Source organism: Stenella coeruleoalba, assembly GCF_951394435.1.
Source record: "Stenella coeruleoalba genome assembly, chromosome: 18".
Lineage (NCBI taxonomy): Eukaryota > Metazoa > Chordata > Mammalia > Artiodactyla > Delphinidae > Stenella > Stenella coeruleoalba.
This window is the reverse complement of record NC_137164.1, coordinates 14252918-14276738: the sequence shown is the minus strand read 5'-3', so window position 1 is coordinate 14276738 and position 23821 is coordinate 14252918. Positions and strand designations below refer to the sequence as shown.

Genomic DNA, 23821 nt, shown 5'->3' with positions numbered 1-23821 from the left:
TATGGAGGGTGAGGGAACTAGAGTCAACCCATAGAGTGCATTTCAGTAATGCATCATTTCTAACATTAAAAATTAAAACTAAATAAAAGTTTTGACATCATCTTGCACCCCATTGCGCTCTCCACTCTCTGACATCCATCCTGGGGTTATGTCCCATGTTGGAGCACACCAGTGTAGAGAATCAAGTCCGTAGTGCTGTCTCTGGCTTCCAGCTGCTCTGTAATTTGACCCCAACCCATCTGAGAAATATATCCTTATATTTTACTCTCATTGCTTCCCTATACCTATCTTATGCTGCACTGCGAGCATTTAATCCCCTTCTTCTAAGCATGCCCAGTGCCTTTCATCCCCACCCTGCACATGCCCACTCTTCTGCCTTATATGCTCTCCCCACTTTACTTCTGTATCCCCACCTACCATTTTTCTCCTTCATGAAACCTTCCATTTGGGTATCATCCCTTTTACCTCATCTGAACACAGGTTCATAGAAGTTAAAGGTTCTCTTTGGCGCTTGAATTAGAAAGAATTACGTGCATGTATTATCTGTTCTTTGGTCAGGTTAAACACCTTTAAGAAGAGGTGCTGGGTCTCATTAATTTTTCTATTCCTAAATTATGTTGCAAATGTCTTGGCACATAATAGGCATTCATTCGGAGGCAGTGTGATACTGTAAAACGATATGGGCTTTGGAATCAAAGAGACCTGACTCATGGGAGAAGGATTAGCATTTTGGTGAAAATTTTAGAAAGGAAGAACCCTCTATCATTTCAAAATAACCGACAAGGGAATGGTCACACATTTACTCTCAGTAGACGCCAGCCGACAATCCCTTGAGAGGTGCAGAAGAGACTTCTCCACTTGGTGTGACATCAAATTGAAGTTCCTTTCAATGGCATGCGTCTATGATTTGGAGCAGAAAGAAAACACCAAATCTCTAAAGGCCACTCCCAAGGAAGATGTTGTTATATTTTAAAGTCATCTGCCATATCTCAATTGTATTAACCATTTCTGGTCTTATTTATTGACTAACACATGTATAAGATACCATTTTAAGAACAGGAAGTGATTTCAGGTTTTGATAGGTTTGCTTATCCTTTTACAAGTTAACTAGCTCAGTAATTGATTATGTCCCAGCTTATTCTGGAGGACTGGCTGTCCTGCTGCTAACAAGAATTATTCAATCTGTTAATTCAGTCTGATATCATCCAGCCATGTTCCATAGGCACAGATAATGAAGGCAATTTATGTAATGGAAGTTACATAATTTATTGCAGGGCTAGTTTTTCTATCTTCCACACCCAGTTTTGACCATTCAGCAATCAGAAGAAATAGTTGCAAGTATTGTTGATGACCAGAAGAACTGTTACTCTCCTCCCAGCACAAAAGTATAAAGTACACACACACATGCACACCCATGCATTCACACGCATACTTCCATGGTGCTTGAAATAGCATTAGAGTTTCTTCTGGGAGATAACGTGGCAGTGCCCTTTTTCATTGAAACTGATGCTCCTGGAAGGTACCCCGTACCTATTTGTGGTGTTCTTATTTTCCAGTTTGGGAAACAGAAAGATGTGTTACTGGATTAAGGATGGTGCGAGTGAAAAATGACATGGGACCTTGAAGTAGCTTAAAAATAGGGAAACATCCATGTGTGGAGCAAGCGGAGGAAAGGTCCCAGTAATCCAGTCATTCCTCATGACTGCCCCGATGCAGCGCCACCCTCGGCTCCTAATAGGCCCCAGGCCTGGAAGTGCACAGCCTGTCAGCAATCAGAACTGACTTTTTCTTTTTTCTGGCCACACTGTGTGGCATGTGGGATCTTAGTTCCCCAACCAGGATCCAGCCCGAGCCCCCTGCACTGGAAGTGCGGAGTCTTAACCACTAGACCGCCAGGGAAGTCCAGAACTGACCTTTTAGAATGTTTTAAATTCTGCCACCTTTGGATATCTGAGGATGCCCACTGGGTGTTTATATGGAGGGAAGTTTTAGTGTCTGTATGTGAATCAAATCGAAGAGTGCAAATTCTCCACTTTACTTAACCAGTCCCTTTATACTGTGCTTACCTACCATGTTCACGCAATCCTCTCCCCTATTTAACTTTCCCCAGTACAGTGGAAAGGAAAATTAACTCACCTGGAATTCAGAAAATTATAGTGAAGCTTTTAAAAAGTGTTGACTATTTTTTAATAAATTTATTTGTATTATTTATTTTCTTTTGGCTATTTTGGGTCTTTGTTGCTGCGTGCGGGCTTTGTCTAGTTGCGGTAGCGAGCGGGGGCTACTCTTCATTGCAGTGCATGGGCTTCTCATTGCAGTGGCTTCTCTTGTTTCGGAGCACGGGCTCTAGGCGCGCGGGCTTCAGTAGTTGTGGCGCACAGGCTCAGTAGTTGTGCACACAGGCTTAGTTGCTCCTCGGCATGTGGCATCTGCCCGGACTAGGGATCAAACCTGCGTCCCCTGCATTGGCTGGCGGATTCTTAACCACTGCGCCACCAGGGAAGTCCGTAAAAAGTGTTGACTTTTTATTCTCGTCACAGACCCACTGAGTCTCTTAAGATTGAGGAAGAGGAAGATTTATATTAAAAAGGAAAGAAAGGGGCTTCCCTGGTGGCGCAGTGGTTGAGAGTCTGCCTGCCGATGCAGGGGACACAGGTTCGTGCCCCAGTCTGGGAAGATCCCACATGCCGCGGAGCGGCTGGGCCCGTGAGCCATGGCCGATGAGCCTGCGTGTCCAGAGCCTGTGCTCCACGATGGGAAAGGCCACAGCGGTGAGAGACCCGTGTTTCGCAAAAAAAATAATAAAATAAAAAATAAAATAAAAAGGAAAGAAAGAAACGAGGAAGGAAGGGTGGGAGTGAAGAAAGGAAAGGAAAGGTTTTAAAAGGAAGAAAGGAAGAAAGAAAATGCTCCCTGCATATTTTCTTTTACTACTAAACAATTTTGGGAGTCTCTAATCCAGTGGTTTTTCAAAGTGATTCCTCAATGCAGAACTTCATCATCACCTGGAAACTTGTTAGAAATATAGATTCTCAGGCCCTGCCATAGGCCCACTGAATTGGAAATTCTGAAGGTGAGGTCCAGCAAACTGTTTTAACAAGTCCTCCAGAAGCTTCTGATACGTGTTGACTTTTGTGTTCTGCTGCTCTGTGTTTTTCAGTAAAAGCACATCCGTAGGTGATAGGCCCCAAAGAGAAGCTTCATTTCTACAATAATTTTGTTATTCTTTCTCTCTGGTTCTCACAAACCCCAGGAGGTTGTAATAAAATAAATGTATAAAAAATGGAATTTGTATTATGGTTACTGCATACATGCTTCATTAATCTCCTAGCTTACGGTACAATACATGTGTTATTTACCCATATACCTCACAGCAAAACTTAGTATAATGCCTCATACCGTCAATAAATATTTATTAATGAACAAATAAACTTTTCTCTTATAAAAAGCAAGTTTTCTGTTTGGAATTTACAAATGCATCCAGTTAGGATGGGGGATCTTTAATTACTATTTGGTGGGCACATGTTCATCTGATGTTGCAAACATGATATATGTGTTTATAGCTAAGTGGAAGGTAATTACCACGATCAAGAAGAACAATTCAAAAAAGCATCCTACTAATTTTGGATCAACAGCATCCTCTTTTCATACTAAGGAAAATCAGTCTTAGTTCAGTCCCAGGTCCTTAAAATATACTCAATAAATCAGATTGATGATGACAATATTGATACCAGGGTTATCACGCCTTTAGATACAAATCTCATTTGGGAAATTTTCTGTCATTCCTGGCAACCTAAAACAAATTGATGCTGGTCAGAAATTGGAAAATAATCAAACACAGACAGCTATGAGCAATTTCTCTCACGATTACAGACTTATGGCTCAGTTCATCAATATTTGAATTACATGTGTGTAGCGCAATGGTTGTTAAACCATTTCTCTACAAACTACAAATTAATATTAATGAGAAATTCAATGGCACTCAGCAGCAGCATTCTGTCACTGTACTAGAGTAATCATTGATTTTTATTTTAAATATTCATGCAATGCAATTTTTGTCAGCTTAAAGCAGTAATCTCACAGCAACAGCAAGACCTAAGTCAGGTGAGACTCTATTACAGGAGGTTTGAAAGCAAAGCTGCCCACAGGGACTGGTTAGTAAAACTGGAATTGCTCTCCAGCAATTGGCATATGATTATGAACAACTGTCTCCTAATTAATAGCTGACCCCTGGGGTTATTTGGTTTGCAGTTTGGGGCCTATCTGTTTCAAGAGCTGCCTAGTGTCAGAGATGGAGTGGTTCATTCTGAACAAGAAATTTAATCGTGAGGCCGAGGAACAGAGCCACCAAAACCAGCTGGCACTTCGTACCAGAGGAGAGAAGAGTAGAGAGAAAAGCTTGGGGAGGTGTGACAACAGGTGAACAGCAAGCTTTGCGATGAACCAACATATTGGTGTGAGAGGCCTGATAAAATGTGGATGCGTGTTATTGAGCCAGCCCTATTCTTTACGTCTGAAGGAGCAAAAACAGTGTGCTCTAATAATCTCAGAGTAAACAGATTTTTCTTTAGGGGAGGTTCTTTAATCAAAACATGATTCCAAAGCCTAATTAGCAGAAATCACACCCAATCTCTCTTTGGGACCACAGACCAGAAAGCATACCAGATGAATGATGATATAAAAGGAGAAATCTGGGGCTCCCCTGGTGGCGCAGTGGTTAAGAATCGCCTGCCAATGCAGGGGACACGGGATCGAGCGTGGTCGGGGAAGATCCCACATGCCGTGCAGCAACTAAACCCGTGCGCCACAACTACTGAGCCTGCAAGCCACAACTACTGAAGCCCGCGCAGCTAGAGCCCGTGCTCCGCAACAAGAGAAGCCACCGCAGTGAGAAGCCCATGCACCGCAACGAAGAATAGCCCCCGCTCACCGCAACCAGAGAAAGCCCGCGCACAGCAACAAAGACCCAACACAGCCAAAAATAAATAAATTAAATAAATAAATTTATTTAAAAAGTTTTTTTAATAAAAAAAGGAGAAATGCTCTCTTGCACAATTCCAGGCTATCCCTTGAAGTCCTATTTCTAAAGCTTATTTTCTACTTTTTAAGGTAAAGGATAGGCACTGTTATTAATTTTGTTACTAACACTAAAAAGCTTATAAATCACCTGCCTCTGATAGGAAATTTACATCAAAATAAAAATTACTGGTGAAGTATATGTCTACATACTTTGCCATGCTTGACACAAATTTACAATGATGGATTTTTAAATTGAAAATTTATTTTAAAGTCACTGATGTTCCTCATTCCCATGTAACTTTATAAAGCAACGTAAAATTTTTGTAAGCTTTTGTTTAAAGAAAACAATGAAAATGCCATAACGTGCCACTGCATTTGTTTTAATTCCACATGTTAATTAACCTTGTTTTCTGAAGCAATAGATGTCAATTTACAGGGTGACTTACTTAAAAAATAGAAAGCAAATTTAATTATTTGTTGAAATTATGGTATCCTGCAAGAGATAAGGGATAATTTAAATTAAGTATAACAAAAGAACATCTAGTTAACTTATAGGCAATGACATTAATGATTTAATAATGAGATTTTTTTCCCAACAGAGATAGGAGATTAAAATGCAGATATTGGACAGAAAAATTAGTGCATGTTACTGAGCCTAATATTTCCATTTGCTTCCAGTTGGTGTAAACAATACACCCTGGTAAAGCCTTATGTTTAATTCAGAGAAGGTACTATTTGCCCAAGTAATCGAATTGTGATGAAAAGTAAAACTAGTCACACTTTTTTTACCTTTAAAATGCTGTGTTTATAATAACTGTGTATGTTTGTGTATTTTGAAGGGCCATACACCATATGGAGCTTTGATTATTACATATGTGAACGTACTACATTAAATGTATTTTGGGAGCAAGATAGAGTAGAAATATTAAACAAAATTAATAAGTTTGAGATTATTAATATGAACACATTTTATACATTTGTATATAAATTTTCATTTTGTATACATGAATGATTAAATACACAAATTATTCATTTATAAATGGTAATATAAGTAGGGGGAAAAATACCAGATTTTTCAAGAAGTGAGAGAGATCATGTGTGAGGGGGGGATGCATAGAAAAAAAAAGGCATCACTAAAAACAGACAACAGTATATGTACTTATTTGTGTAAAATTACAGAAGTGTGGGTAGAAAAATAGACTAAAAGTTCTAACTATAGCTATTGACTCACAGAAAGTCCATGACAAATTGTCAAATAAAAATATTAGAGTTTAAAGTCTATAAAGTGTATTACATAATGGATAAAAACAAAAAAAGAGAAAGCAGAGATATTTGTGTATCCATGAGTGTATTTGCTTGTTTAATTAGGAGACAATATAACAGGAGGCATGCTGGTCTATTAAAAATGGATACCCCAGGAGACTAGGAAGCTGGGAAAGTTATTAGCATTTCTTTTACACATCTTTATATTATTTCACTTATATAAGCATGCACTAGCATTCTTTTCACATTTAAATCTTTAGTTGAAGTAAAAACATAGGAAACTGCACATATCATGCGTGTTCTGCTCAATGAATTATCACAAAGCGAACCCAAGCATGACACCACCGCACAGATAAAGAAAAAACAACTGCTAGCATCTCAGAAACCTCCCTCAAGCCCCTTCTAGACACTACTTCCAGGACCCCATCTCTTTTGACCTCTGTGTCCCATAGTTTTGTCCATTTGTCAACTTTATACAAATGAAACAGAACGCTGTCTATTTTCTGTGTCTGAATGCAATCATTTAACCTTAGATTTGAAGATTCATCCATGTTCTTTTATGGAACACTAGTGCATTGCTTTTCCTTCAGTTCTGAATACACCATAATTTACTTATGTACTATTGATGGACACTTCAGTTGTTCAGAACCTTGCAATAGTAGGAATAATAGGAATACTGCCACAAAATTTCCTGTGGCACACACTATTCCTTGGGTACGTATCAGGGTTCTGTCTGCAATGAGCAACGTTGAGGGATGAGGCAATGTTCTGGGCAAAGATTAGGCTTACTGTTCGCTATAAAACAGCAGGTTCCCCAAGGTCAGTGTTTCTCCCTGTATTGCAGCCCACTGCATGTGCAGGTGCCACGTGGGTCCTCTGTGTTGCCCCCATGGGACTTTGAGGGAACGGGGACAGATGCAAATGATGGTGTTCACACTGCTTCCTGTGCCGTGAGTAATAAAATACTTTGTCTCTGACCCAGGCCTCTTACGTCTTCTGCCAGCATCCCTGAAATGGTAACAGGCTAATTGATCAGCTTGTAATAAGGTAAAATCAAATCCCACCTGACCCCCATCACATCAAATACTTTAGTGTCTATTTCTCACAAACATAACCACAATAAAGACATCAAAATCAAGAAAATAACTTTGAAAATTTACTGGCTGTGTAGATTTCCTAGCTCTGTGTCTTCACCATCAGCACCACCGAGTCCTCTAAGGACACCCGTCAGTACAGGGAGTAGAGGTGAGAGTTCTCAGGTGAGAATTTGGGAGACTGGCCCAGGGTGCTGGCGGCGAACAACTGTGACCTGGCTGGGCGCACCGCAGCTACAGCAGCCCCTACATCCTATGTCGAGGCCTTGGCCACGATGTGCCAGGGCAGCCCTTCTGGCTCCAGGTCCTCGAGCCTCCGGGACCCCCGGGGACCCCTGGGACCCATTGGTGGCGTGGAGGGCGCCCTCTACAGGCTGGTGCGCAGCTGAGCCCTCCCCACCAGGGCGCCCGGGCTGCATGGACGGCCAGTACCTGCTGTCCTGGCCACTGCGTCCACTGTGAAGTCCCTGCTCGTCGCTTGTTCCACCCGCCCACTTCCCAACCCTCTACCTGTCCGGCCCAGGCACCGGGCCTGGAGCCACCGGATGCGGGGAGGAGGCACAGACACAGGAGGGAGGAGGGAGGGAAGGAAGGAAGCCCCGCAGGAGGCCCGCCAGCTCGGGAACAGTGGACCCAGGTGACCGCAGACCCTCCCACGGACGCTTTGGGCAGACCGTCATGAACTGTCCCGGATGCCACTGGCACCCCAATTGTTTACTCTCTTCCCAACCCTCTCCTCGCCCTTCGGGCACAAGCTGAATTGCAATAAATTATTTGATGGTCTTAAAAAGAAGTCCTCAGATCCCATGAATTTCACCAAAGACATAGTTCGGAATCACGTGATTGTCTTTATGTGTCACATCTCTTATTCTCCTTCAGCCTGGGACAGCTTCTCAACCCTTCTTCACCATTTATGCCTTTGACACTTTTGAAGATATTGGCCATTTTATAGAATGCCCCTCGATTTCACTTTCTCTGATTTTCCTCATAACGAGATTCAGGATGCGTTATCGGTAGGAACATCACTGTAGTTGATGCTGTGTTGTAATTGCATCTTATCAGGTGGTACAGAATTTTAGTTTGTCCAATTACTGGTGATATTCACTTTTATCGTTTGATTAAGGCGGTGCCTGCCAGAATTCTTCGCTGTAATATGATGCCTTTCTCCTTTCCATTAATAAGTGTTTCATGGAAAGTAATTTGAAACTATGTAAATATCCCATTTCTCATCAAACAAGTTTATTTATTTTTATTTTTATTTATTTATTTATTTTTGGCTGCATTGGGTCTTCGTTGCTGCGTGCAGGCTTTCTCTATTTGCAGCGAGCGGGGGCTACTCTTCGTTGAGGTGTACGGGCTTCTCTTGCAGTGGCTTCTGTTGTTGCGGAGCACGGGCTCTAGGCGCGTGGGCTTCAGTAGTTGTAGCACGCGGGCTCAGTAGTGGTGGCGCGTGGGCTTAGTTGCTCCGCGGCACGTAGTATCTTCCCAGACCAGGGCTCGAACCCATGTCCCCCACACTGGCAGGCGGATTCTTAACCACTGCACCATCAGGGAATTCCCTCAAACAAGTTTAAAACTTGCTTGTTTGTTTAGGACTCATAGTTTCTTATCTTATTCAATGAGTCATAATATTGCTATTGTTATTTATTTTTATTGTCTTAGACTTGACCTGAGGAAGGCTATCCAAACCGGCTTCTGTGGTATCTTAATACAATTCCATCACTGAGTATTTGCTTTCTTTCTGTCATAATAATATATTGCAGGCTTATCTCGTACTTTTCCCTGCCTACACAGATGTCTACGTATCCATCTATGTATACGGAAAACCATGACCTCACTTCAATCCTTCTATTTCCAATCAACAACACAGGATTCATTTTCATTTTCTTCCTTTCTGTGATTGTAACTCCCTCCTCAAGCCGTAAGAAACTTAGTTTTCGTTAGCCCTAATATATTTACTTATTTGTTTAATCCCCTGTATGTAACCTAATAGAAATTAGGCAAAGGATTTGGACAGAAAATTCACAAAAGAGAATACTTAATTGTCAAGAAGCATAGGAAAAACTGCTCAACATCATAGACATAGAGTCCTACTTAAAATACATCCAATGAAAGAGGTATTGTTATTCCAATAGAATTTCAGCTGAGAGAACTTGGAAGAATGGGAAATGGCCACAAAGAATGGGAGATGGAAGGGGCTGGACTTGCCTGAGAAGGCTTGTGCATAGCTGGGGCAGCCTTACCTCAGGGTAGTGAACGTTTTATGAAAAGAGAGAAGCCCCAAACTAGACATGGAGAATTGGGAAGGTTAGAAAGTATAGTCTGTGTCATTGTTTTGCCCATAGTTGACCTTGTGAGTCGACATGACAATGTCATATCTTTGCCTGGGAATTTGTCCTCAGTTCTCCCACCTCCTGTTACCTTGCTACTTCTCTGCTGGACCTTTAAGTGCTTGACAGCATCTCTGATTGCTTCTATATGGTAGACTTAAGGAATAATCAAGGCAACATTTGAGTCTGTCAAAGGATCTTCCATAATTCTCAGAGCATCTCTAGTTATTCAAGCATTAACTTTCCTATTTGCCACAATTCAGATCACTCTCTCTTTTTTAAAAAAGTTATTTATTTATATATTTATTTATGGCTGCGTTGGATCTTCGTTGTGTGTGCGGGCTTTCTCTAGTTGCGGCGAGCGGGAGCTACCCTTTGTTGTGGTGCGCAGGCTTCTCATTGCAGTGGCTTCTCTTGTTGCAGAGCACAGGCTCTAGGCGTGCAGGCTTCAGTAGTTGTGGTACGCGAGCTCAGTAGTTGTTGCACACGGGCTTAGTTTCTCCGGGGCAGGTGGGATCTTCCCGGACCAAGGATCGAACTGTGTCCCCTGCATTGGCAAGGGGATTCTTAACCACTGTGCCAGCAGGGAAGTCCCCAGATCACTCTCTTGTTCCCCTACAAATCCTGAGGTCAAATGTCAGTTACCATGCATCATCAAGTACCGTTTTTCTTATAGTAGAAAAATATCCATTTTTGTTGGTTTTTTAAAAGTGGGAAAATAGAGACACAGAGGCCAATTGACTTTTCTTATGCTTGGATCTACTTTACCCATTTATACTCCTTCCCTGGTTCCCGTAGACATTTGACTTTGAGACTTTTAACTTAAGAAATTTAACATGCCCATCCACAGTGAGCCATTTGGCTAGAAAAAAAAATGAGGATTAAATTAATAAAATTTGAGGATTAAATTTGGATAGAAAAAGTGGCTTAAGAAAAGGAGAAATGGGAGAGTCATTTTATATGTAGCACAAATATGAATGTATATTTCTAATGTTTATCCCAAACAAAGAAACAAGCAAAAGAAGCAGTGAAACGTGCTACGGAAGTACAGGCTTTGGAGACGTGTGCACCGGGAATGCAGTGGGGAGCCCGTAGGACAGACTCACAAAGTAATTCCTGAGCCAATCCCTAAAGGATGAGAGGGATTTTTCTTGGCGGAGGGAACTTTATTACTTCATGATGAAGTCTGGGAGTAAATATTGGAACTTTGACGTATTCTTTCCCATTTCAGTTTTTTTTCTTATAGCATTCATTGCTATTTTCCACACTCAAATCCTCACACAGAGGGGTCAGGATAACGTGAGTACATTAAGTCTAACAATCTCATATCAATCACGCCCAACAGAACCACTAGGATTAGAATTTATTATTATTATTTTTTAAATTTTTATTTATTTATTTTTGGCTGCGTTGGGTCTTCGTTGCTGCGTGCAAGTTTTCTCTAGTTGTGGCTTGCGGGCTCTAGAGTGCAGGCTCAGTAGTTGTGGCTCACGGGCTTTGTTGCTCCACGGCATGTGGGATCTTCCCGGACCAGGGCTCGAACCCATGTCCCCTGAGTTGGCAGGCAGATTCTTAACCACTGCACCACCAGGGAAGCCCAGAACCACTAGGACTAGAATTTAAAAGTGAAGAATTTATGAGGTATAGAAAGAGTCCTGGCTTGAGTCCTGGCTCTTCTTCTTCCTCCTTGAGTGACTTGCAGAAGGACAGAAACTCTTAATTTCTGCTGCCTCATCTCTACACTGTCCATGGAGATAATCCCATCTTGCCTGCCTTGCAGGCTGCCATGGAAGTTTAGATGAAGGTACACGAAAACGTGTTTTCATGTGTGACGTGTTCAAATGTGAAGCGTCGTCCTCAAGAACGTCCAGCGTAGAAAAGGACATACAACAAATAATACTTAAAAAAAATAAATTTGTTATTTTGGACTACTTGGAACTGCACAGAATTTTGCAAAGATAGAAGACAGTATTCCCATATACCCTTCATCCAGTTTCAGTTTCCCCTCAGATGTTTTCATCTTACATACTGTGGTACATTTGTCAAAACTAAGAAACCAACATTGGCATCTTACTATGGACTAAACTCCAGACTTTATTTGGGTTTCCCCAGTGTTTCTACTGACACCCATTTTCTGTTGCAGGATCCCCATCCAGGAGACCACATTGCATTTAGTTACCACATCTCCTCAGTCTCCTCTGATCTGTGACAGTGTCTCAGCCTCCCCTGGTTTTTTCGTAACCTTGACAGTTCTGAGGAGTACTGATCTGGTATTTTGTAGAATGTCCCCCAATATGGTTTGGTCGGGTGTGATTAGAGTGGGGTGATAGGTTTTTGGAGAGAATACCATGGAAGTGAAGTGTGCTTTGGTCACATCATATCGGGGGAAACTGGAATCCACACGTGGCCAGTAATGTTCATCTAGGTCACCTGGTTAAGGTGTTATCTGTCAGCCTTCTCCACTGGAAAGTTACTGGTTTTTTTTCCTTTCCATACTTCATTCTTCGTGAGACATTGAGCCCACCCACCCTCCACGGAGTTGGGGAGGGGATCAGTTCCGCCTCCTGAGTGGAGATGGCGGGGGTGTCTACATATATTATTTAGAACCCTTCTGTAAGGAAACTTCATATTTTTTTAAACCATCAAATAACAAAAACAATACTGATTGATGCAAGCTTCCTTTTTTATTCCCTGCTTACTTAACCTCTGGTAAGAATGCTAAGTTTAGCCTTTCAGCCAACGGCAGAGAATGGGTGTAGGAATGAAGAGTCATTAAAGACCTGGAAGTCCACAAACCAGAAAATACTTTTATGCTAAGAGTTAACTATGTTTGATTTAGGCCAGGTCTACCTCATCATCTCCCTGCATATAGTTGACAACTAAAACATGTCATTTGCCATCTGGTTCTACAAGAATGAAGGCACTGGCCACTGCAGTCACTGACCTTCAGCACACCCTGAAAGGAGTTCAGGGCGGAGATCAGGAATGAGGCACTCCGTGCTCTGGGAAAACTGGTAGAGCAGGCCTTCAGGTAGTCAGATACTTTCAGGAGAGATTTTGTGGGAACCTGGATTCTTGCATCTTCCCATACTTAGAAAAGCACTGAAACCATTAACTAAGATGTCTATTCCTTGTGACTAGCAGCAAACTTCTGCAGAAATGTGCTTGGTTGCATGTACCCCCTTTGCCCAAATCACATATACACTAACCCCCCCACCCTTACCTCTTCAGAGCAGTCCCTCAGAGCTCTCTGAGAGGCTGTCTACTGGGCTATATAGTCCTCAGTAGTCCCCAAATAAACCTGAAATGCACAGCTCTTCCATCGTGCGTTTTTATTTCAGTCGACATAGTGAATGTCCCTTTGACACTCCAAGTGGACATGTCCTCCTCATGACACATTAATGCCCTCGTAGTAGCAATTGCATCACGGGATCCGTATTTTTCCCATCCTTCACCAGACATGGCAAGTATCCTATGTTGCCTTCAAGGTAGAAGATACAGCATTGTTCTCTATCCCTCCCTCCCAGGAGACAAAGCAAAACAGAACCGAAAGCCAGAAACAGAACACCTGTCTTCTCACTCTTTGTTGGCCTCCCTCTCTGTGTGGCTCTCTTTCTGCCCCTCTCCTCCCCCCTCCTCCTCCCTCCCTCTGTCTCTGTCACTCTCTCCCTCTCTCCCCTTCCCAGCCTCTCTTCCTCTCTCTCCCCCTCTCCTCTCTCCAACTCTGTTTATTACCCCCATGACCGCTTCTAATGTCTACCTGTTGACATGGTTGATGTACACTGCTCTTAATTCTATTTTTATTCTTATATCTTCTGTTTCTTGTCACCTTGCCCATGCTCTTTTGCTTTTAACACACGGAGACACTGATCTTTCAGAGACATCACTAGCAAGAAAGCTTTCTCTTTTCATCCACCCCTTCACTCTAGTTGGCGACTCAACCAAGCACAGCATTTAAGAGACAGTCTTTGGCCTTTTGACTCAATGCTAACTGCTGAAAATTAGTTCCCTTCTTTTCTTCTTGATCCCTATTAGTAAAGACCTGGTGTTGCTGGCATATTGGTCACAAAATAGTAATATTTAAGTAATATTTAAGCATGCACACATTCAATTTGTGATAGTTCTTAGTGGGGTCTCTCACGGGGGCCAATAAATAGCACTTTTCTTCCCCAGCTGCAATCTGAACAAACTGAGGGGAAAAAGAGGCAGATGGAAACTAAAATATTATGATTATTACTGATAAAGGCTAAAGTGGAGGATGTGGCTTAGTGAGGGGCAAAGGGTCTGCTAATGGAGCCCAGAACTCAGCAGATTCACCCACCCTCCCTTCTCAGCAATGTGGATGAGGGCAGGTCTCCCATGTGGGAGATTCACCTACAAGAGAGAAGCAGCCCTGACCAGCACACTGGCAGGTGGTTTCTCCCTGGAGACACCAGTTGCCCCAAGGGTTTGAATGAGTGGAGAGAGCCCGGGTACATTTCAGCTAGATTTCTCCTGAGGAAATCCAGGGAACTGGGGAAGAGGCATTCCCCCTCTGCCGTTTCACAATGTCTGTAATACGAAATTATTTACTTTAGAAAAATCAGTGTTTGTTAACCCCTCTTAGTATTATAATACCAAATTCAGCATTTAAGTTTGGCTTTCTTCTGTTAGACTGTTGTATTAGTATATTCAATCCTTGCAATGCATCTTATTTTGGTGAAGGAGGGTGGGATTTAAGATTTTTAAAATACTGTAGTACAAATCTTTGTGAGTTCTCTCAGAAGTTATGACACTGGTGGAAAATATTATTATCCACATACACACAAAATTTTTATCTGTTTCTATGGAGACTGTTATATTCCTCTTTCTACATATTCTGGGAAAAGTTTTAAAAATTAGAAAACATAGTTGTAACACTGAAAAAGCCTGAGATGACTTTTGATACCAGAAGAAAAAAGAAGCATAATTTAAAAGTAGCAAAAGCATAACACTGATTCAGTATTAAACATAATTATGCACTGCTTTAAAATGTATACTGGGTCATGTAGCAAAAATATATTATGGACATTTCTCATTTTGATGGTTTAATGTCAAGTGTTCGCTGTGTTAAATGTGATTTAACACTTCACATGTTTTTTCTTCTTATGAATGAGTTATTGATTTAAAATGTGTATGCTACTTTAATTCATAAAAAGAATGCAGACAGCACCTCTGGGAGCAGGCCACAGACTGTATGCATCTTATTTCCATGAGAGCTTCTGGGGAATATAGTCATACAAATCACTATGTTTAGAAATAGTACATAACGAGACATATGCAATTTCTACAGGGAAGAGGGGTCTCGAGTCTATCAAACACATCCTATCCTATGCTATTTCTGTCCTAGAAAATGAAATAGGCAACCTTACTTAAACAGGATGTTAGGATGGCTGTGGTAAATGTATGTATACAAATGGAAGAATAATCATCCTAAAAGCAATCCATGATCTCATCCAGAGACTACTTGAAATGGAGACCAGGAAATCTGAAAGGTCCCTTGTCCCATGAGATTTTTTTTTTTCCCTACAAATAAGATGGACACCATAGCAATACCTCGTTAAATCTGTTTTAAGAAGGCATTCATGAAGGGAAGGGGTAGTTTAGGAAGGAAGGAAATGGCAAAAAAAAATGAAGAACTTACCATGGTCTCTACTTATTTTAACCGTTTGCTGTTTCTGGGCTGAAAAATCTGATTATAGTTTTTTAGCTAGTGGAACATTTCTTGGGGTATCTCCCAGCCTCTGTTGAGGAACAAATGATCCATTCTGATAATAAACTGATAAACTCCCCAGCCAGGAACAGTTAAGGAAAATCTCTCTTCCTTGGCTCTATATGGAGTCTCTCCTTTCGTTATCCACTAGTTCTTTTGCATCTTACATCTTCCTGCATCTCTCTCTTGCTGGTCTGTCTTTGAGGTGTACCTCCCTGTATCAGGCCATTTATAATGCTTAGAATTTCAGTCTCCTTGAATTTCTCAAAGTTAAGACTTTAAGGGGAGACATTTTATCAGCTATCTTCATAGCTATTCCTGTTTCTATTGCCAAGTTGTAAGGAGGGTCCATCTTCTCTAATACATGCTATAGATGAGGAATGCCTACTGCAGCCACCGATTGCTGGAGAATGAATTCTCCCTTGACATCGTTCTGCCCTCTCTCTTCTCTGCTCTGCTTAGCGTCCGTGCTCTAATCCACTTAACTGTGTTGCCAGCTCTTGGACTGCAAGAGAACAGTTAGTTTGAATAGTCTAGCAGGTATTTATTTAATGCTAATCGCAGATTTAAACAGCTAAGGGTTGGTTATTGGTCTCACCTAAGGGAAGTCTGAGAATAATGTAGCGGCCTAAGGAAGATACCATGGATCAGACTCACCATTTTACTCCATCATTCTTAGAATGTGGGCTTTGTCCTAATGCTTTTCACCTCGTGGTTGAAAGGTGCCTGCTGTGCTACAAAGTGTACCACATCCATTTTCTAAGGTTGAAGAAAGAGGGTGTGGATGTGATGAGACCAGCATCCCTCCACTTTCCTCTCATTGGCCAGCACTGTCACATGCCCCTCAAATTTCAAGACCAGCCGGGAAATGGAGATTTTAGCTTTCACTGCTTCGATTGGAGAGAAAGGTATGGAAGAAGAGGGTTGGGAAAGGACACTGTATCAGCCAAACTATAGTGATTGCCACATATGTGAACTGAAGAAGCCCCTTTTCAACCAATCCCCAATGGTCAGCAGTTATTGATCCATGGTGTTTCCTATATTTCACTATCATACTCCTTCCCTAATTTCACATAGCACACTTTCTCTGTTTAAAAGATAAATACCCACTCTGTAGGCTACACTAGAACAGGGAAACAATCACAATAATATTCATTTGTTTATGAATTCCCTCAGTTAATGTTCAAATTATTGAGTATCTATCTTCTATTGCCAAGCACTGGGATACAATGTCGACTAATGTGTATTTTTTTAATCATTGAGCAAATGTCTTATCTGTACAGTGCTTTATCAATTAGAAATGCTTTCAGATACTAAAAAGCAGAAATTTTAAATAACAATGACTTAAATCTACTTACAGTCTATAATTTACTTCTAAAAAATTCAAAAGGTGAATAGCTCCACAATCTTAGGGTGCTAGGATTTATTTCTGTGATTTTCCTTGTAGTTACAAAAAGGCTGCCACAACTCTAAGCATTTTATTTTTCAATAATGTGTCCAAAAGGCGGCCAAGATGGTGAGAGAACTGTTCTCTCATGCTTCCTTCTTTAATCAGAGAATACAGTCTTCCCTAGAGGACTCCTCAGCTGATTCATTGTCTAGAATAGGGTCATGTGGCCACCAAAAGTATCTAGTGAATAAGAAAGAGGGATTGGGAATTAATATTTGGTAGCTAACCAAGAGTATTGTCCTAGATGCCTTATAGCTTTCCACATGTTTTTACATTCATGATCTCATCTTATGACTTAATGGGACTACCATCCAAACATGCTAGAAACTCAAACCTGGAATAAGAGGTATAAGCAGCATTTGCTATGTGAGAACTTCTGGCTGGGAAGTAATTTAAAGATCCTTTTGAAGGTGCAAATTTAATGCAAGCGTTTTAAAAAATAGTATAATGCATTTTGCCTATGAAGTATGCAAACAAGAACTCAAGGAGTAACACAGATGGCTCGGTAGTTTGGGAAGATAATTACACGGTGGAATGAAATGAGAGATCAGGATACATGGATTCGAGGCTCAGCTCTGGGTAAGACACTGGAAGGATTCTGAGCCTCTGCTTCCTCATCTGTAAAATTATATACTTGAACAAAATTAGATGACCCTAAACTTCTTCTCAAATATAACAGTATCTATATAATCATGATGCTAGAAGTCATGAGGTAGAATCATCTATTTCCAACCTCTTTTTACACATGAGAGAACTTAGGCCCAGAAAGGGCACCGCTTGTCCAAATTCACTCCTCTAAGTCAGAAATGTGAGTCCTAGTATGTAATACGCTATGCTTTCATGAGTAATTGATACTGCTTCCCGACAGATTAAAAAAGAAAACAACCAGCCTCCTCCTCTGTCTTCATCTTCATCTTAGGCAGAATCTCTTCAATAGCATTTACTGTTTAATAGAATGCAGATAATGAGATATTTTTTGAAGTCCACCTTTTAGCTGTAAGGTCTCAGCCAAATGACTTAACCTCTCTGTAAAGTAATAATTGTACCTCCTTCATATTTTTCCGCTTTTCTTTTGAGGACTAGATAAAATAGTCTATTAAGAAGACTTAGTGTTGGGACTGAGACACAGCCAGGACTTAAATCTCAGCCAGCCATCTCGGTGCTTCAAACTCCAAATTGAGAAAGTGTCCTAGACCAATATCCACAGTGGGTGTGTGGAGGGTGAGTCCCAATCTCACTCTCATTATTCTGTCTTTATGGAGTCATACCTTCTACCTATACATGATACAGATCTGAAGGCTCTGTGTAATAACTAGGTCATGATACATAACAGAAAGTCAGGCCAATCATTATTAACACAGTCACTGAACTCATTAACCAGTGACTTGTACAAGACAAATAAAAATAAATCAGAGCATTTGATCAGGGATTCTGATCACGGAAGGGATGCAGGGGAACAGGGAACCATCGGACATTTTATTGAAACAGGTTTTCTCAACCTCAGAACTACTGATATTTGGGGCTGGATAATTCCGGGGGTCTGTCCTGTGCCTTGTAGGGTGTTTAGCAGCACCCCTGACCTCTGCCCACCAGATGCTAGTTCATGATAATCAAAAATATCTCCAGACCTTGCCTAATATCCCCTGGGAGGGGTCACACTCTCCCTTGAGAACCACTGTGAGAAAACTTGATACTACTGTGCATTTTTTTCTTTTTCTGGGAGGCTTATCCGTTTCACCATATTCTTAAAAAGGTCTATGACCTCATAAAGGGTTGGAACTAATTACACAAAGCCTTTCAAAATAATAATGAAAGAACGCACATCTCCAGCTATAATAAAAAAAAAGTACTCTACCATGGCTAATTTAAAGGGTACAATTTGAAAATTTACTATGAAATATATACCTACCCAGTTATTAACTTTCAACTGCTTTGAAAAAGCACAAACTGTACTGAGGAAGTAGCTACTTCACAAACTGCTATTCCCAGATGGCAGGATTCTTAAAATACCGTCTTCAGCAGAGACCCACAGTCTACTGAATGTAGCTCTAAATTTCCAGAGAGGTTAGCGCTAATGACAAGAAAAAATAAACAAAAACCTTAAGTCCAGAGGGGAAATCAGAATCCGTGTTTCTCAGTAAAGAAATTCAATGGCGGTATTGATTGCAAAATTGATTGGACGGAGGGATGGAAGAGAAAGGGGGGAGGGGAAGAGAGAGGAGAGGGGGAGAGCGAGAGAGGCAGAGACAGAGAGAGAAAGAGGAGGAGAGAGGGGGACAGACAGGGAGAAATGCTTTGAGAGAGGTTCCTGAAGAGGATGTTTCTTGGGGGAGGCTCGCTGTCATCTCCCCCTGCTTTCTCCCTGGCTTGGCTGGAAAGGCGGCTGCCTGACGGAATCCCTGAGCCTCGGGTTCTCTGCTCTCGCCTCTCATTCCCACGCCCACACTGGCCCTGTTCACCCCCTTACAAAGTGACCACGTGCCAAGAGCTCCTGAAAGCTCAAAAGGGTCACCGCGCCCAGTCTCTGAGGCGTTCCTTTCCATCTCCGTCTCCTAAAGGCGGTCGGAGACCGGAGCTTAAACACCAAATACCAGACCCCCGAAAAGCGAACAGGGAGCGTGTTTCATCTTCCAAGCCCCTGGCGAGCATCCGAGAGGACAAGCAACTTTCGCCCCTACTTCTCGGTCTCTGCCTCCGCCACTCTCGCGTTGGAAGGAGTCGCGGGGCCACGAAGGCGGGAGAGGGCTCGGGGCTGGAGGAGCCCAGACAGCCGCCCAGGGGGTGGGAGGAGACCCCGGCGCTCGGCGGCCGCGCCCCCCGCCCCGCCCCGCGTGCCGGGAGGGTCCCCGCCTTGGCGCGCCGCGCCCTCGCCGCGTCCGCTCCGAGTCCCGGCGGGCGCGAGGGGAGGGGACAGGAGAGAGAGGAGGGCCGGGCGGCGGAGGGGAGGAGGCGCTGCGTGCCTCGCCTGCCAAAGGCAGATCCGCCCCTCCGCCTGAGAGCTACACCGCCCCGCGCGCGGCCACAGCGCTCCGCCCGAGCCGCCGCCAGAGAGCCGCGGGAAGCGGGGCTGCACGGGCGGCGGCGCCGCGCGTGCTCCCGGAGCCCTCCGCCTGCTGCCGGCCCCTGCTCTCCCTCCCGCGTCGGGCCCGGGGGCTCCGCGGCTGTTAGGGACCGCGGCGAAGAGGGAAGGACGGTCTTGCGTGCCGTGGATGCTCCGCCCGGGAGAGACAGCAAGTTGTGAGTGCGTCCCGGCGCCGGGAGAGAAGGTGGCCGCCGCCCGCCAGCCATGTGAGTCCCGCGCGCGGCTGCCCCGGGGCGCGGGCCCCGCTCCTTTTTTCTCCGGACGCCGGAGTTGGGCTGCTCCCGGGCTTCGGACTTCCTGAGCTGGGCTGCCGGCCGGCTCTCCCTGCCCGCCGCGTCCGCTGCTGGCGTCTGCCTCCGGGGGGTGCTGCCTGCCCATCCTCATCTGCTCCCTCCGCGCGGAGCCGGCTGGAAAACGCCCCTCTCCCGCTTTGGGGGTTGAGGGATCCTTGTGTGTCTTCGGGGTGGAGTGGGGGAGGCCTTTGCCGGGGGCTGGCTAACCCCGGGGCGCCTTGCCCCCGCGCGAGGTGAGGGCGGTCTCCACCCCACGTCCCCGTGCCATCCGTCTTCCCCAGCCTCCGGGCCCAGCAGACCAACTTCAGCCGCTAATGCTGATGCTGACCGCAGTTGACAAGATTTAAAAAAACAAACAAGTAGCCGGAACTCCCCTGGAGTGACACACTGGGGTGGAAATGGGGTGGTGGGTGGGAAGGAAAGGGCAGGCGCGAGGGTTGGGAAAGGAGGGGGTGGGTGACGTTAAGCTGGAGTTAAAAGAGTCCTGGGGACGGAACTGGGGTGCGTGGCTCTGGGCTTCTGCGTTCTCTGTGAAAAGTGTGGGAAGTGGTTCTGGAACTCTCTCAGAGGGAGGGAGGTATGGAAGTGAATGCACGTGGAATCACTAGAATGACTGGGGATCGATGTAGAGTCCTGGCAGGTGTGGATTCTTTTTCAGATTAGACAGTGACACTCGTTCAGCAGTAGAGATGGTTCCAATAATTTAATTGGAGGCCGTGAATCAAAATTGCAGGTATGAAAATAAGCCGTACGCAGGCTTTCTTTCGTTGACACTAGAAGCTAGTTGAGATTGAAGGCATTCACAAACGCTACTGAATGAGGACTGGGGATGCCTAATAGTCCCATCCTTTCTGTATGCCTGGGCAGTGTGTAATTGTGATCCTAATTATTTTGTTCGGGCTCGTGCAGAGTGTTAATGCACCTAAAGGGACACAGAGAAGTTGCGACAAGTTATGAGCATGAACTTGCAAGCCAGCTGAACAAACCCCGGTATGGTTCATTTTATTATAACATTCGGAATTATGTTTACTGCCGGTAAATATGCTACATTACTTTTAATGTGAGTATATGAAATGAATTCACTGGCTTGGCAAGTAGAAATCATGCATTTCTTTAAGTGCATGAGTTAATTTGGGGACATTTATAGGAGATAAAGACATGAAAAAGGTTTGAGCCAGTCTGACAACATTTGAATTACGGAGAAGTTTATAGAGAGAAGGGATTCTTCTCACTTTTGAAGTATGGAGGCATCTTTGACTGTTTATTAATTGAAAGTTGTAGACCAACTGAATCGGTGTTAATCACATTTCTAAAAACATTTAACTTTTAATATTTCTTATGGTTTTACCAGGGACCATCTTCCTTACTGCACAGGATGGGAAGTTGATGCCCAGTAAGACTGAAGATCCGTTCTGTTAATAGACACTCTCCCATCACAGAACTGTGGATTACCTGTGGGTCCCCGGTGGTTTCACACCTTCACTCCCTCCTGCAGACCCAGAACAGTTACTTTGGGTCCTCTTTGCCCCGTCTGGTGAAAGATGGCATCCAGTCTGACTTGCACCGGGGTCATCTGGGCTTTGCTCTCGTTTCTTTGTGCTGCCACGTCCTGCGTGGGGTTCTTCATGCCTTACTGGCTCTGGGGATCTCAGCTGGGCAAGCCTGTGTCCTTCGGTACTTTCCGGAGGTGCTCGTATCCCGTGCACGATGAGAGTCGGCAGATGATGGTGATGGTGGAGGAATGTGGGCGCTACGCCTCCTTCCAGGGCATCCCCAGCACAGAATGGAGGATTTCTACCATCGTGACAGGCCTGGGCTGTGGCCTCCTCCTGCTTGTGGCGCTCACCGCCCTCATGGGCTGCTGTGTGTCGGAGCTCATCTCCCGGACAGTGGGAAGAGTGGCTGGAGGAATTCAGTTTCTGGGGGGTAAGTGACTTCGCTAAATTTACATTGTTTACTGGAACCCCAAAGCAATATTGAAAGTTGTGTTCCAGTTATCTACTGAGATTATGGTAATTGACCCTTGGAACGCTCAGGGGACATAGGCTCTGGGGACAGATTGCCAAAGTCAAAGATGCTTTACAACTTCAAGAGCTCTTAATTCTGTACATCCTTAAACATGGACATCATTGGCCTGCTCAGTACCACATCTGTGAGGCAGTAGTGTCTAGGTTGTTTATAATGTAGTCCAGGAGGCGGTCTGGATTTTATAGCTGCTGGCTCTTTATGATCAACAACAAGCAATTACAGTATCTGTGTCTTTCTGGAATCCTCAGGTCTTAGGAGATGAAACCTTCATAGAAAAGTAGAAAAGGTTTTTGATTCAACATTGTCATCATAAGCCTTTTATCCTTTTTGGTGGATGTAAAATTGAGCCCTGCCCCATCTTAAACTATATTTCTAAATAAATGATGACTGTTTTAAATGAGAGATCAGTTTCACATGAACAACTGTGAATTTAACCATACCACAAAGATAGGCTTCAGTACCTTGTTAGGGCTGAACTTCTCCCGGTGCTTTTGCTGTGAAGGAGAGAAAAAAAAAAAAGTATTTAGCAAGTGATGTGTGTTTGTTTCAAAGGGACTGGCCAGTCTCACTAACACTAGAAAAGATTTGATTTTTACTTGGGTTGCCTCCAACAAGTATTGCTTCAATATCTCTGGTCATATGGTTTTAATTATACTTCATGTATTTTCTGCTGTGCCTTTCACCTCCATTTTTCAACCTGACGGGCTGAACTCGTGTGATTTATAGTCTGCCTTGGTGAAATAGGACAACCTCTGTAGATAGTACAGAGTTCAAGAAAACAGGAAGCCAGGGAAACGTATAAAATGTATTCGTAACTTCATTACAAAGTAAAAGTCTGTTGCTCTTTCATTGGGTGTTTTCTCATGGTCTTCGCTGAAAAATGCAGGAGAAGAAAAAACATTAAAAATGGAGAGTTCTGGAGTAGAGTCTATATTGGAGAAACCCCAACAGATGATTTCAGATGATTTAATATAAAACCTTCAAGTAACATTTTGGGTCAGAAAATTCTTGTGCTAAAAATTCAAGTGGCTGAAAGTTTTGCGTTTCTGAGTCAGAGATACGTTGTTTGCAGTTCTTGATTTCCTTACCAGATGTAACTTTGTTCTCATCTGTTTTTTCCTGCTGGTCTTGCATCCCACTCTGCCCTAGGAGGCAAGCTGGGGGACTTACTATCCTTCCTCTACTGCTTCACTGTTCAGCATTGAGCACAAGTCTTGCGTGTGATGTGTGGATTCCTACAGAAAGACAGTACAGTAAAGCTATTAGGCAGTATAATGAGGTTTTTGTAGAGAGTGGAAATACAAACCCAGAGTTAAAAACTTGTTGATAACACAGATTTGAAGAATAGGACTAATGCCAGGAATATTTTTAAGGTTTTTCTCCTTTAAGAATAAACTTGATTTGCTGTTTGCGTTTCACTTGGCTCAGGAAAAACACTGGGGCGGTTTCTTTTTCTCCTCTTCTGGTAAATATTCCTTTTCCTTTTCTTCTTCGTTTTAGGGCAGGGACTACTGTTATTTCTGGCAGAACA

At 43.3% G+C, this 23821-nt stretch overlaps 1 protein-coding gene across 2 annotated transcripts in view; it reads left to right on the top strand.

The window, feature by feature from the left end:
* Positions 1–23821, top strand: part of LHFPL6 (LHFPL tetraspan subfamily member 6) — a 257347-nt gene that overhangs the window by 10332 nt on the left and 223194 nt on the right. Inside the window, exons 1-2 of one of the 2 annotated variants that reach the window (XM_079903309.1) lie at positions 19407–20175; positions 21614–22188. In XM_079903309.1, the coding sequence (XP_079759435.1) occupies positions 21804–22188 (385 nt within the window). In that variant the 5' untranslated portion in view covers positions 19407–20175; positions 21614–21803. Of the gene's footprint in view, positions 1–19406; positions 20176–21613; positions 22189–23821 lie in introns of those variants that run through there. The other variant, XM_079903310.1, reaches the window with a different exon arrangement.